Below are 14,368 nucleotides of genomic sequence, written 5' to 3' on the forward strand. Positions count from 1 at the left end.
CGCTACCCTCAACGCCATCACCCGTTAAAGAGGTTCCAGGACCTTAAAGACACATTTCAGAGAATAGAATGTTAGCTAAAAATAAAAGGCGGGGTTTTTATATAAACACAAAAGTCTTTATATATGCCTGTGAGTCCTTTGTCTGTTTCAAGTTCACATGAATGACTTGAGAAAAAAGCCCATAAAAGTTCCAAAATTTTTAAACCAATCTTTTCTCTTGATAGAAAATGAATTCTTTGCCAAAAGTAAAACATCTATTTTCCAGTGATCGTGACTGGCCTGATTACTGAGATATCACTATAAAAATATTAAAGCCTTAAAGAAATTTTAACTATAGCATCCCTGGGCCAAACTCCTAGGAACTGCCATCTATCGATCACCTGTGCACCTGGTTTTGAAAACTGGCTCAAAGCTAGTGTCGCACACACTCCTGTGACTATTTGGTCGGGGTTTCGGGAGTTATTTGCTGTACATGTATGAACTGTGGTCAGCTCTGGATGTAGAACTAATTTGGTTAGCAAGGCCGTTGCATTTCTGGCATCTGCTCTGCTCCTCCCCGACCGGTACCGCAGAGCCCACGGGCTGCCTAGAAGCATCACCTCTTAGTTTTGCGCATGCACGCACAGCTGTCAGAGCCTGCCTCTGGTTCCAAGTGCAGACGGGGAGATCAAAACAAATTATTGCTCCAGCAGCTTCCGAAGCACTTTTGATTGCCCATCACCTCTGGCAGGTGGGATTTCCACCATTTCGGTCATTTGCTTGCAGTGCCTTCTGAGAGTTCAGCTGGTCTTGAGAAAAGCGCTGAATTGGCGTGCTAAGGACAGTGTTGCAGGAGAAGAAGTGTCAGCGCCAGTAAAACTGTGCAACTAGTAGCACACGCAATCAGAGCGCTCAGTAAGAAAGAAGCTCTGCCCAGCAGATTAAATGGCGTTACGTTTCCTGGTTGGATGTCACAAAGCAGTTGCTGAAGGATCACGGAAACATTTTGTTCTCTGAGAAGGTCACTGTCTCATCATTATTTATGTTGATTTCTTTGAGCAACGGCTTATCATGTAACACACGGGAAACAATTAATCAAGAGTTCAGGTAGGGAGAGCCTTTTTTTCTTTAGTGTCGAAAGTAAAACATGTTATGATTCGTGATTACACCGTTTAAGGTTAAAAATTCACCCCCAACCAAAGAACTACCCGCGGATGTCACAGTCTGTCCCTGACACCTGCTTTGTTTCTTTATTGATCAAGGTCTCTTCGGTTGTTAATTTTTCACATTTGTCTTCAGCTGGTAAAAAATTCATTCTATTGACACCTGTTGTCGCTTTTAGATCCCTCGAGAGCAGAAAAGAAAGAGAGCAAGTGCCCCACCCCCGGGTGCGATGGAACGGGCCACGTAACCGGGCTTTATCCGCATCACCGCAGTCTGTCCGGATGCCCGCACAAAGATAGGGTCCCTCCAGAAAGTAAGTCCGTGTTTCACCAGCGCCCTGGAGCGCGCACACCTGTGACTCGTTTCTGCATCCTCGCCTCTGTCATTTCCATCTCTGGTCAGTGCAACCTGACTTAGGTGTCCCCTCCTTGTCCGGGAGGGCAGCTCAGCCAGGACCAGGGCTCTACCCCGCCCCGCAGCCTCCAGCATTTCCTCGGCGTGGTCCCCGTAGACCTGCCCCAGGACCCGGGCTCACCATCCGGTGTTGCTTTCTGCAGCTTGGGCCCCGAGCGGCCGGCCGGGGCTCTGGTCCTTACTTCATTTCTAACTTGCTCTGTGACCCCCAAGCCAGTCACTTCTCTCCTTTTCTCCTCACAAAATGTAGAACTGAATTTAGATAGTCTCTGAGCCATCCATGCGGCACTACACGGCCATGAATCCCCGAGGCAAATGGGCTCGAGACGTCTTTTGCCCACAGTTATCTGAATTTCTCCACTTCCGCGAACCAGTACTTACGTGTTACTGCATTTTACTTGTAAAATCTGTTTCATGTTGTCCCGACATTTCTACACAGTAAAATCTTAAGTAAGAGGGTTTAACTTGGGTGGGTTCGGACCTTACACACCCGTTTTAATTAGTTGAGTTCTGAGAATATGCACTTGACCCATGGAGACGACTAAATTTCTTTTAGAACTGAAATGATGAGCCCTTTTTTTTTTGTTTATCTTTCTCTCGGCATATAAGGTATGCCAACTATTTAGGTAGAGTTAGGATTGATGGCTCAGAAAAAAGGCACATTTTCAGAAATGGCTCTGTGTCAGATCCTGACTTCAAGTCTCAGGTGGTAGGGATTTTCCTCATTCCGTGAGACACGGTTTCTGCGGGGGGGGGGGGGGGGGGGGAATGTCATAGCTCGGCTTGTTTGTGACAATGACCAGCTGAGTGGTGACGTTACTTCCCCATCACAATGGTCAGCTTTGGAAGTACAGAGAAAAGCTCGTAGCTTAGAAAGCAGGTTTAGCAGAGTGTTTTCAGGTGACGTATTTGTAGAGGCTACTGTGGCTCCGGGTTTGCAAGTAGCCCCTGGCAACAGTAAAGCCGTGTTTCTCAGAACCGCCTTGTGGGCAAAGGCGCAGTACGCAGTGTTGCGGCCACAGCGGATTGGAGAGGGGCCGCGCCCGTGTGTTACATGAGCAGGGGTAGCTCGCTTCACCCACAGCAGCTTCTGCCCCAGCACCCCCTGCGGCCGGGCACCCCGCTGGCTGGCACCCATCTAATCCCAATAAGCCCTGCAGGGGGTATTGGCCCTGTTGTCAGATGAGGGACATGAAGGCCAGATGGTCACCGCCTCTCCCGGGAATCAGCACAGCACCCAGCGCCCTGAAGATGCTCAGAGCTTTCTGAGCTGGTCCGAGCAGAGAACTGAGCTCAGACCTAAACCCGCCTCTGTCCCAACCCTGAGCTCCTCTGTCTCCACGGAGACCTGGGTTTGACGTTTCGAGTTCAGTCTTAACAAGCTGTGTGTCGCGGGGCGGGTGACACGCTCTGTACTTCTTGTCCTCATCTACAAAGAGGGCATTAGGACCAAGCAGTAATGTTTGAAGAAGAAAGAGCTTCTTTGTGCACTTTTTCTTTGAGACATCAAAGTAGAACATCAGTGCCTTCTCATCTGAACAATCCTCCTGGCTCCATATTTTCACAAGAAACGTCTAAATGCAGTCAGACGAGGCCCGTGTCCTGACAAGCTGCACCCCGAACCTGCCCACACAGACCCGGTCAGATCACACCTCGCCTCACCTTTGCTCACGTGACGTGGGGACTCAGCTCTGACACCAGTGTTACAAACACCTCCCAGAGCATCCACAGAAAATCGTTTCTAAAGATTTACTCGTACACAATTTTTTTATAGGACCATAAAAATGTAAAAGAATTAAAGGACTCCATAGAAGATATGTCTCTCTTTTTCTACTTTTTATTTTTTAGCTTTTTCTGGGCTACTGTCCCCTACTCACATTTCTGTTCACTTGAATTCCACAAAGTAGCCTGCACCCAGTTTGAAACATACTGTGTTAGATACACAGAGGACACACCATGGATGAGACACAGCTCTGGCCTCCCCCTGGAACTCCCGACCCAGCCGAGGAAGGGGCATGAGACAGCATGGCCACAGCGTAACCGAGCTCCAGCCCCTGCTGTGGGCATCAGGGACCGTGGCCTCCCACAGACTTCACTGGGGCGACGCTTGTGCCGGTCCTGCGTGAGAGAGAAAACCCACGGCATTTTCTAAAAGCCGTCGTAACGGTCCACGCGGGAGACCAGGGCAGAAAGGAGGCAGTGGCAGAGGGACAGGTTCAAGGAACACTCCAGAGACAGGCTGGCAGGACAGGCCATGAGAAGGAGAAAGGGAGGGAGATTGAGAAGACGTCTAGGTGTCTCCCTGGTCCATGGCAAGGGCGATAAACCGGGCATCAAGCCAGGGCCACGTCCAATAGGGGAACGAACGCTTGGATTTTTCCGACTGAAGCTGGAAGTTGTGTGTGAGATTCCCGCAGGGTGCTGGAGGGCCGGCCTGGACACCCGGAGGAGGCCAGGCATACAGGTGGCCCCGTCTGTCCTCCGCAGTGTTAGTAGAAACGGGATGAAACTGCCTAGAGAGGAGACCTGGACGGAGGCTGAGCAGCAGCCCAGACTGGGGAAGGTGCAGAGGGCGGCAGGTTTGCCGGGCAAAGCTGACAGCTGACACCTGAGAGAGAGGCGCGAGCCATAGAGGAAGCTGGAAGCGTGTAGGCACAGGGCAGCACAGATCCCGTCCCAGGGCCGGCCAGGGTGAGGACCGAGTGGGAGTCGGCAGGACAGGGCAGTCCACACCGCAGGCGAGCACGGAAGGCGCGTGCCATCCCCAGGGGAGTCTTAATAGTTGAAGAGTTTGGCATAAAAGGAAAGGAACGATGTATGTTAATTTGAGGGGAGGGCTGTGTGGTGTGATAAGAAGATGATAGGGTGTCAGGAAAGGATGGGGAAGGAAGGGTCATTCCCTGAAGGAAGAGGGTGGGCAGGTCAGAGCGCAGACTGAGGAGGGGAGGGAGGGTCCCCCGGAGAGGAGACCCCAAGCCCGCTCCAGCCGGGTCCCCGCACAGAGCGAGCCCCGGATCAGCTCTCCACAGATGGGGCATCGACCACCTGCACGGACGATGCAGCTGTGACCGCTGAAAAGATGAAACCGAAATGGACCTGGCCAGGGCTGAGGAGAGCAGGTGTAAGGGCCACATGGGGAGGAAATAGGGGGGAGGTTTCAGGGGAAAGAGGGAGGCTGTTCTGGAGACGAGAGAAACTGTAGGAAATAACAATTACGTAACGAGCTTGGGCAGATCGCGGTCACCTGCTGCCAGGTGACCCTCGCCGCAGGGAAGGTCCAGCAGCCTCGCCACAGCTTGTGCTGCGGAGCTCGGAGACCGCTGGGCTGGGGCCCGTGCTGGGGGTCGGCTCTCTTGACCCAGCAGCACGGCTCACCCCCCAGCTGTCCCCACAGTCCAGAGCAGCGAGGGGTCGCTGAGGACCAGAAAGGGAAAGACAGGAGACAGTTCAGGCCCATGACCGTGGCGGGGAAATTTGAAGGCTGTCTCTGGGCAGTGGGCAGTAGCTTCCCTGCCCTACGGACCACGCCTTCCGTCTCCCACTGGGTCTTACATGGGGGCCCGCAGAGCACTTCCTCCCTCCCTCCCTCACAGAATAAATAAGAAGGTACCCAGTTCCTAGATGGAGAGTCATCATCTAATTATCTTCATTTAAAAATCAGGTTTGGGCTGTCTGTTTGCCCATGACCACCACAGCTTCCTAATACCGCGTGCTTCCAAAGCAGAGGCATGTGTTTAAAACCACCGGTCGACGTGCTGTTACATGGCTAATCACTGTTCCACACTTACGGCTGGGAGTTCCACGGGGAGGCCCTTGCTTTCCTAGCCACTGGGAGCAGTTCGTGCTCCCGCTTCCCGGGTCCACAGCTCCCGCCCAGCGCACCCCGCTTTGCATGCCAGTCAGAGTCAGGTGGAGACAACCTTCTTTTTCTTCCTACATGTGTTTCCCTGCCCATGCCCATCACAGACGTGTGTAGGACTGTTTGTTGTGAACTAACCCAGCCTTTGTTAAAATGATTGCATATTCTTGTGTTGGGACCATTTCTGTGTTTTAACGCTGGGCTGTTTTCTCTGCCTCTCCTTGTCAAGTTCTTGCCATGCATGAAAATGTTCTCAAGTGTCCTACTCCGGGCTGCACTGGGCGAGGGCATGTAAATAGCAACAGGAACTCGCACAGAAGGTAAGCAGAGCTCCTGCGTTCTGGGCTGCAGGGGGGCAGATCCCCGGCAGCCATGTTCCCGCACCCTCCAGAGGGGCGCGGCCCCTGCACGACCTGCCCCAAGGGACAGGAGACCTGGGCACTTCTCTCAGGAAGCCAGGGGGCGGGAAGAGCCGAGCTGAGCCGGCCCGGGGCGCGCGGCGAAGCCCAACGCTTAGATTCCTCGTTTGCAGACTGGAATTTCTCAGCTGTCTCCCCCCACCTTGCTGTGATGGGGTGACAGTCCCCTGGCAGGTGTCCTCCTTGAGGTCAGATCCCAGGTGGAACCATAACCGTCTGCAGCGACTCCAAGGAAGGCCGTAAGAGCTCCGTTACCTTCCAGGGATCGAGGGGCCCTTCCTGTCTGCCTCAGACAGGTCGGCGACTAGAGCCCATGAGGCTGGGCCGTGTGTGACCCCAGCCGGCCGCCCCCGTGATCCCCGCTGAAACACTGGTCATCAGCGTGGGCATCACCAAAGTGCTGGCAGGGGTGCAAAGGTGCTGGTGGGAGAGCACACCGCAGGAGAGGGGGCTAAGGGGGCAGACCCGTCCCTCCTGGGCTGTGGCTGCAGTCACACTTTTGCTCTGGACAAATTCCAGTTCCCTTTTCCTATCTTATTCTGACTTTCGCTAAGTTCCTTCTAATACTCAGTTCCTATCAGTTCCCTCTTTTTTCCAGTGGCCTGAAAGTGATCCTGTCCGATTTTTCTTTAACTGCCTATAGTTTCAGCTTCACAGAGCGGCAGAAAAGTATATCTAAACGGAGGAAACTCTTATAAGTTTCACCGTAATTTATGCTTCTCCGGTAAACTTGGTTGCTTGTGTTAAATTTGTAATGAATGAGGTCGCGAACCTGTGCCCTTCAGAGGTGCTCCTGGGCGTCCTGTGGAGAAGGGGCGTGACGGACGGGCTGGCGAGGTTCCTCCTGAGCCCTGTTCACGGGGTTTACAGCGTCAGCTCGTCCATCATACCTCCGCAGAAGCGCACAGTTTCCAGACGCTGTGTGTGTGTGGATTAGCCTCTGCACTGTGTGCAGAGACCACCCACACGGATACACAAACAGCAGACACCCACACGGATACACGAAGAGCAGACACCAGGGTTTCATGAAGAATCAGCTTAAACACCAAGGACCACATCTGTTGTCTCTTCCCGTAAATATTTAGTGGCAGAAAAGCATTTTCCTGCAGTCTCGAGATCACTCTGCTTTCCTTCCCTTCTGTGTCTCTTCCTGGGGAGGTTGTAGACCGGCTGGTCACGCTGCATCCCACGTGCTGTGGACAGCAGCTGCCAGAGAGCCCTGTTCTCGGGCGTTTTAGAAACCCATCCTACCCAAGCGGTTAATTGCCCAGCTCCAGAAACCGCAGTGGTGTCTAAAATCTCATGTTCCCTTTAACGATACAGCCTTTGTGTTGCTGTCATTGGAAAGGACCGCGTGTCCTGCACACACGGCACGGCCATCGGCATGGTCTGCCGGAGGCCAGGGGCAAACACCGTGATGTCCCCTGACAGGCTTGGGAGCCTGGTGCCGCCCAAGGCAGAGGAGGGGGATGGCGATGGGGTTGCTGTCGGAGTGCCTCAGAGGACACACTCAGATCCCTCCTGTCATTGCAGCCTCTCCGGATGCCCTATTGCCGCAGCGGAGAAATTGGCAAAGGCCCAAGAAAAGCACCAGAGCTGTGACGTGTCCAAGTCCAACCAGGCCTCGGACCGAGTGCTAAGGTACCAGACACACATTCGGGGTCCGTCCACGGCCGTCCCCACGGGCCAGGCGCCCAATTGCTCCATGAGGGGCGGCCGTCCTCAGTGGGAGTGGAGGGGAGCTGGTGCAGCTAGAAGACCTCGCCGGGGTCACGACCCTCCCCTGCGGCTCCATCCTGGAGGCTGTGCGGGGCCAGGGCTCGTCACCCCCGGGTCTCCCTGACCCCGTGTGACCGTTCGCATGAGAGAAGCAGACAGAGCTGTGTCTGGCTTTCTTTCTGGCCCTGACGCTTCACGATTCTGTAAAGGTTGGCTGAAAGGGAGGCTTAGAGAGTTCACGAGGTGCCCCAAGTAGTTTCACCTCGGTTTGGAGGCGAGGGCCCCGCTCCAGCCTGCGGGGTGGGCTTCATGTTCTCGAGGACGTCGGGGTAACAGCATCCCCACCCCCGCGCGCAGAGAAACCTCGTCCTCAGATGCTCCCGGCAGGCGGGCGGGATGGTGCCATTATCCCCCCTTGACAAGTGAAGAGACCAGGGCGCAGAGGGGTGAGAGGCCTTCCCGGAAACCTCTGGGTCCCGGGTGGCACAGCCGGGGATGCCGCAGACGCTGCCTGCTTGCCCCCTGGACAGTTAGGGTGATTATATCAGGAGGGCAGGTGGGAGAGGAGCTCTCTTCCCTCAGCGCTCATTTCGCGTGTCCCCTTCAAACCCTCATCCACATGCATCCTGCCTGTTTAGTCAGTTCACACCAGCCGCTTCCTCGTCTGTGTAAGAATCGTACCTGTCATCCTCATAGCTGCTGGTACCCACTGGGGGAGGCAGCACCTGTGCTGGGACTGGGCTCTGGCCCTGAGGCACTTCGTGTGATTCCAACTTTACTATTAAAAGGAGAGCAGTAAACACGCACACGCACACACGCACGCACAACTTTGCTCCTGTTAAGTTCTTTGGCATAAATCACTTGGAAAAAACCACTAGGCAAACGATACGAACACGTCTTTGGTTTTTTCCTGTATTATTTCCCATCTTTCTGAAAGGAATTCACCACTGTCATTAAACTCCTTTTTATCCCGCAACAGAAAAGTTCAAATCTTTATAGAAAATGAGAGATATTTCACTAGACAAAAATAAAAGCCATCTAGGAGCCTACCATTTAGAGCTAAACCCCCAATAAAGTCTGGGGTGCGTTCCTCTAGCTATTTTTATGCGTGGGCGTTGCCGACCTAACCTGCCCCCAGGGTGCCTGTAACTCACTCATCTTACGGGTGCGCTGACACCAAATACCTGACAGGCTCTCCCCGAGGGCCCCTCAGGCCACTCTCGGTTACTGGGAGCATGACAACCTCCCTGCCAGGCCCCCGGGCTGTGCGCATTTGAGAAGGAATAGTTATTAACCAAAGGAAAGTTTGAGCAAAGGGAGAGAGAGTTGAGGCTGAGGACTTCTGTTAATTTCCCTCCCCCACTGGGGCCAGACCCCCGAGAGCTGGAAGGATCCCCGTGCCCACATCCTTCTGATGTGGGGTGGCCGCGAAGTGACTAACGCCTGTCCTGGGATCGGTGTCAAGCTTGCTTTCCACTGAGGGGCTCCGTTGGCCGCTTGACACGGACAAGATACATCTGAAACGGCAAACATCACCTTGTTCAGACAGAGCCTCCGCTCTGATCCCGAGCCTGTACTTCACAGCCTGGACCCTTCCTTCGTGTCATGCAGTGGGAAACCTTCTGCCAAGTGACAACAGAACAGAAGATCGTGGGCCAAGACTTGCGCAGCTGCAAACAGTTTTGTTCCCGCGCCTCCGGCTGTGTGGTGGGGAAGCAGCATGGGGACAGGCCCGGGGGGAGAGAAGGACCCCTCCCACCGCAGGGGAGGCGTGGGGCTGGGCTCTGCAGCCTCCGAGGGCTCAGCTCAGGCACTGACGTCCCGGCCGTGAGCCAGGTCTGGAGGACCTGGTGTCCATCCCCGTCACCTTCCCATTCCCCGGGATGTCTCCACGCAGGGGACGCTCATTCAAGGCGGTAAGACAGGAAGGAAGGAAGAAAAGGATAATTTCAACCAACAGTTCAATTACTTAAGATTTTAAGAGTCTTTAGTCAGATTGTCTAACGGGACGCTGAGACTTAGGTGAGGGCTACGGGCCTGCCCAAGGCCGCACCCGCTCCCCAGCCTCCCAGCTTCCGGCCTCCATCACCTGCTCCGTTTTGTCATCAAGTGTCCCTTCCCGATGCCTCTGCTCCAGCGCACCCTCCATTGGAGCTGGTCCCGACCTCCTGGAGGCTCAGGGGTCAGGCCTTCCCCGGCCCAAGCCCCTTGGCCTTGCCTGCTGGACAAATGGACGGAGTCCCAATCTGGTCCCACCCAGCCCGTCCCCTGCTGTTCCCCCAGAGACGTTCCCCATTGTTCGACTTTCCTGGCATGTTTCCTACACCTCCCTGGATCTTAACCTTGACAAATGCCACCTTCTCCCTTAAAACTGAATGGGATCTCACGGCCGGGAGTGTCCTCCACTCGCCAGGATTCTCAGAAGCTCGGGCTCCTAAAACAAGATCACATTCCAGGTGACCTTTGAAGGCAAGGCCTCCAGCTTCATTCATTTATGAGCCCCCCCACCGCCCTGCCCGTTGCCTGGCAAAATGCCTCAAGTAATAGACGTTTAACTGATCGCTGCATCATTTGGTTGATTCGAGAAGTAAATAGGCTAAATTAACGAAATCAAAGTAAATGTGTTGGTAACTTGATAAAGTTGTTAACGTAAGGGGAAGTTTTAGGTAAAAACCCTAAAGGGATCTCTGCACTCCTTCCTGTAAATCTACAATTATTTCAAAAAAAGTTAAAAAATTCTGCCTACGGGATAGACAGATGGACACACAGAAGAAACAAGATAGGATATTACTGCATATGTAATTGAGAGTTCTTTCATTTACATATTTAATTCCAAAGTATAGGAAAATGAACGACTACTAGGTAACAGTCTTGAGAGTGCGTGTTACTATTTGTCAAAATACATGACTACGTGCTCCGTTTTAGCGTCCAGCAGGATGTTTTTATCTAGCTTCATCTCCACGTCCTTAAGAGTGTTTCTTTCATTTCCTCGTATTTCGTTAAGGGAGTTCCTTATTAGCTCACTTCACCGTGTGTAACGCTTACTCTTTGCAAACCCTGCAAAAGCAAACGCACGGACGTGAGATTCTTTCCCACGTTCACATCTCATATCTTCATCGTACCTCCCCAGACTCTGAAAAGAAAAAGAAAAAAGGGCAAAAGGTTAAGTATTTCATTTTCTGTTCTTTTTATTTCCAAAGTTGGCATCTAGCTGATTTGAGGTTATATCGTTACAGCACACTTGGCTTCTGCTCAGGAAAATAGAATTGGGATTTTAGTGAGAGGTCTGGTTCCTTAACACAACTAAGCAGCAAGGTGCTCTCATTTTAAGACCAGCCGTGTCTCATGCGCAGCCATGAGCAAGCCAGCTGTGCACTGTCTCTTTTTGCTTCCAGGCCCATGTGCTTCGTAAAGCAGCTCGAGATCCCTCACTACGGCTACAGAAACAGCGTCCCCACCACCACGCCTCGCTCCAACTTGGCCAAAGAGCTGGAGAAATATTCCAAGACCTCGTTTGAATACAACAGTTACGACAGCCATACTTATGGCAAGCGGGCCATAGCTCCCAAGGTGCAAACCAGGGATATATCCCCCAAAGGATATGATGGTAGGAGGTGCACCCTCTTATACATGAGAGTCACGCTTGCCGTTGATAATGTTGTTATTGTGTATATCCATTTCCTACAAACTGATGGAGCATGGGGGTCACTCGATGGGCAGCAAGGAAAGCACGCGGGCAGCCTAGGCTGGTTCCTTCAGCCCCAGGTGTGGGAGAGCAGGCCCTGGGGGAGGGAGGGCGACGCCCTTCCCCCGTTATCCCCAGAGCAGAGCAGCCGGCTGCTGGCAGGACGTAGAGGCAGACAGCCGCGGGCTCGTCTGCTTCATGCTGCTGCTGAGACGGTGTCCTCACCTTTACTAACTTCCTTTACTAGATGCCCCGGCACAGACAGAACCAGGAGAGCCGGGGATAGCTGCCCAGAGCTCTTGGATTTCGTGAGAAGCTCTGTGTTCCCTCCCTGTTCTCAAGCCGGGATGCACGTCGCATTCATCTGGGGAGACTTTTTAAATTCTCATGCCCAGGGCTGCACCCCAGACCAAGTAAATCAGACTCCCTGGAGGTATTCCCTGTGTGCAGCATTTTAAAAAGTCAGCCAGTGATCCTAACATGCAGCCAGGGGTGCACAACTCCCACGGGTCCCACCGGCCTCCTTCCAGCGGGCTCGGACCCAGGTGTGGGCCCTGGGGAGCCCCCTGTCCTGGCTTTGTAACTTTGTCACTGGCCTCACTTGTAGCTGCCACTACGAAAATAGAACCCATGAAACGGATAAACACTGCGTGCTTCGCAGGACAAGATCGTTTATTTTGACTCATGCGTATGTGAACCCACTACTGGGGTGTAAACTCTAAACAGACTAGTTCTCGTTTCATCACAGAGCTAACTTGGTAAGTAGTTGAAGCACAGAGGGGAAGACTGCATTTCTGTGATCTTACTTATCTAACCACGCTTCTACTTCAAATTCCAGGATGTATGGACTTAGTTGGCAGAGTTTACCAATGGGGATGTGGGTTGTATGAGTTGGGTGATGCAGGCGTCTCGTCTTGGTGTCCACCAGCAGAGGTGAGGAGAGAGGGTTTGAAAGATCTCGGAGCTGCTCTCTGAAAAAGATATTTAATTAAAATCACAACACTCAAAAAAAAAAAAAAAACATTTAAATTGAATGCTTGGGGAGTTCCAAAACCTTTCTACAATGCTACATTATTTTAGTCATCCTTTGCCTTAATAGCAATTAATTTGTATGGTGAATGAAATGTAATATTTCTTTGATGTATCTCAGATCGATTACCCTTGTAGGTATCAATTCTAAATATATAGGAACAAAGATGGAAGTGGGAAAAGGGAGTGGCTTAGGGTATAACAGAAAACAATTTGGGTTTTTTGTAATAACAATTTGCCAGTTTCAGGCTTTGTTACAACTTCATTCATTTGATTGCAAATGAGGGACCAAAAGAATTTGAATGCACATAATTAAGGATTGTGCTTGTAGGATTCCCAGTTCACTGACATTTTGTAGTGATCTGATGGGCACTTGCGCCAGGTGGTCATTGCTACATACGTCTTGTTGCTGTTGTCCTGTGAGACCTGATCTCCTTCACCCCGTTGTTGTGGCTGGATCTGGGCGAAGTCGTGACCAGGAGGGCACATGTCTGGTCACAGTGGCTTCCTCGGCTCTTCCATTTAGGAGCCATGTGATATTAGATACATTAATCTTCCTGTGTGGTAGTTTCCTCAAGAGCAGAGGTAGCGATCGTTCCCCGCCTGCTGGCCGCGTGCGGCTGTCGCGAAGCTCAGCAGACAAGGCTAGAGAGGGGAACTCACGCATGTAAGTGTCACTGGCATCTATTCTCAACCCCGGAAAAAACACCTGTTGTTGGAAATGGGCAGAGCCCTGCTCTTCAGGTGACCCACAAATAAACAAGAACACCGAACAGAAACTTCAGTGCTAGATCTTCGAGAAACTAAGAAAAAGGGGAAGTTGGCCTTTACGACAATCTACTGAGAAGAAAACAGACAACTCCATTCCTCTTCCACGAGATCCACAGTCAAAACAAGGGAGATGCCCACTAAGGATGAGAAGGGTAGGCTTAGGTTTCTTGCGGGGTGTGAGCTGAGGAGGGCCATCCCCGTGCCCGGGAGACAGGCAGTGTACACCGCAGAGTGACCGGTGTCTGCAGTCACCCCCCAGAGGGCTGTCCCCAAGGTTTGCCTCAGGTGCCCAGTGAACTGGGCCATTGCTCCCAAAGAAAAACAGTGAAGTGAGCCTCCTGTGGGGCAGGGGAGCATAATGCCTGGGAGCAAGGAGCAGGGCCTGGACGTGCACAGTGGGATAGAGAAGCAGGACCCTTGCCTCAGGCTCTGTGCGTCATCCCTCAGCTTCCACCAGCTGTGATCAGAAACACTCAGCAAACATTGATTTATCCACCTGCATTCTTCCAGACACTCAATAGTCGCTATCTGTCTGTCTCATCTACCTGTCTATCCACCTGTCTATAGATCTATCCGTCCATCCTTCCACCCACCCACCTATCTATCCCTCCATCCCTCCATCCACCATCCATCCCTCCATCCCTCCCTCCCTCCATCCATCCATCCGTGGGCCCACCTATCCATCCATCATCCATCTATCCATCATCTCTCTCTCTTCTTTCTTTCTCTATAACAAGTTTCAAGGAAGGGATTGTGGGTAAAGAGAAGACAGGGAAACAGGTACTCACAGCGAAGCAAGGCGTCCGTTCTGCCTGGAGGAATTAGCAGGAGCTTTACCAAAGTGGCAAATTTTAAACTTGCTCGTGAAGCCTGAGTGGAAATTACTAGAAGGCAGGAAACCCACAGGTGAGTGGGAGCTGCCAGCAGGCTGGTGAGGCTGAACTTCAGATGCATGAGAGGAGGGACAGGCTGACCCTGAGGCGCTGTGGAGACAGCTTTGGGTTGCCTGCCTCGGGGAGGAGGACACAGACACCGTGTGCAGGAGGTGACGTCCAAGGGAAGCCGGGAGACCCTGCCCCCGGGAGCCCCAAGCCAGCATCTCCCCCGCCTCTCCCCCCATGTCTGTGTTTTATGGTGAGCTAAGAATGGCCGTTCCATTTTAAAACAGATGGAAAACAACAAAAGAAGGAGAATTAGAATCTCAGCGTTCAGAGCAGTGTTACTGGCTGAGGGCCACATCACCCGTATGGCCGGTGGCTGTTTCCCAGGACAACAGCCGGGTGTGTGGTCCCAGCAGAGACCCCGTGGCCGCCAATGCTCGACCACTAC

At 52.6% G+C, this 14,368-nt stretch overlaps 1 protein-coding gene across 3 annotated transcripts in view; it reads left to right on the forward strand.

Moving 5' to 3' along the window:
- Nucleotides 1-14,368, forward strand: part of MYT1L (myelin transcription factor 1 like) — a 136,459-nt gene that overhangs the window by 45,590 nt on the left and 76,501 nt on the right. For all 3 annotated transcript variants that reach the window (XM_065891462.1, XM_065891463.1, XM_065891464.1), the window contains exons 6-10: nt 1,322-1,456; nt 5,646-5,736; nt 7,369-7,476; nt 10,950-11,161; nt 11,452-11,454. In XM_065891462.1, the coding sequence (XP_065747534.1) occupies nt 1,322-1,456; nt 5,646-5,736; nt 7,369-7,476; nt 10,950-11,161; nt 11,452-11,454 (549 nt within the window). The remainder of the gene's footprint in view (nt 1-1,321; nt 1,457-5,645; nt 5,737-7,368; nt 7,477-10,949; nt 11,162-11,451; nt 11,455-14,368) is intronic.

The sequence above is a fragment of the Phocoena phocoena genome, chromosome 14 (assembly GCF_963924675.1).
Source record: "Phocoena phocoena chromosome 14, mPhoPho1.1, whole genome shotgun sequence".
Lineage (NCBI taxonomy): Eukaryota > Metazoa > Chordata > Mammalia > Artiodactyla > Phocoenidae > Phocoena > Phocoena phocoena.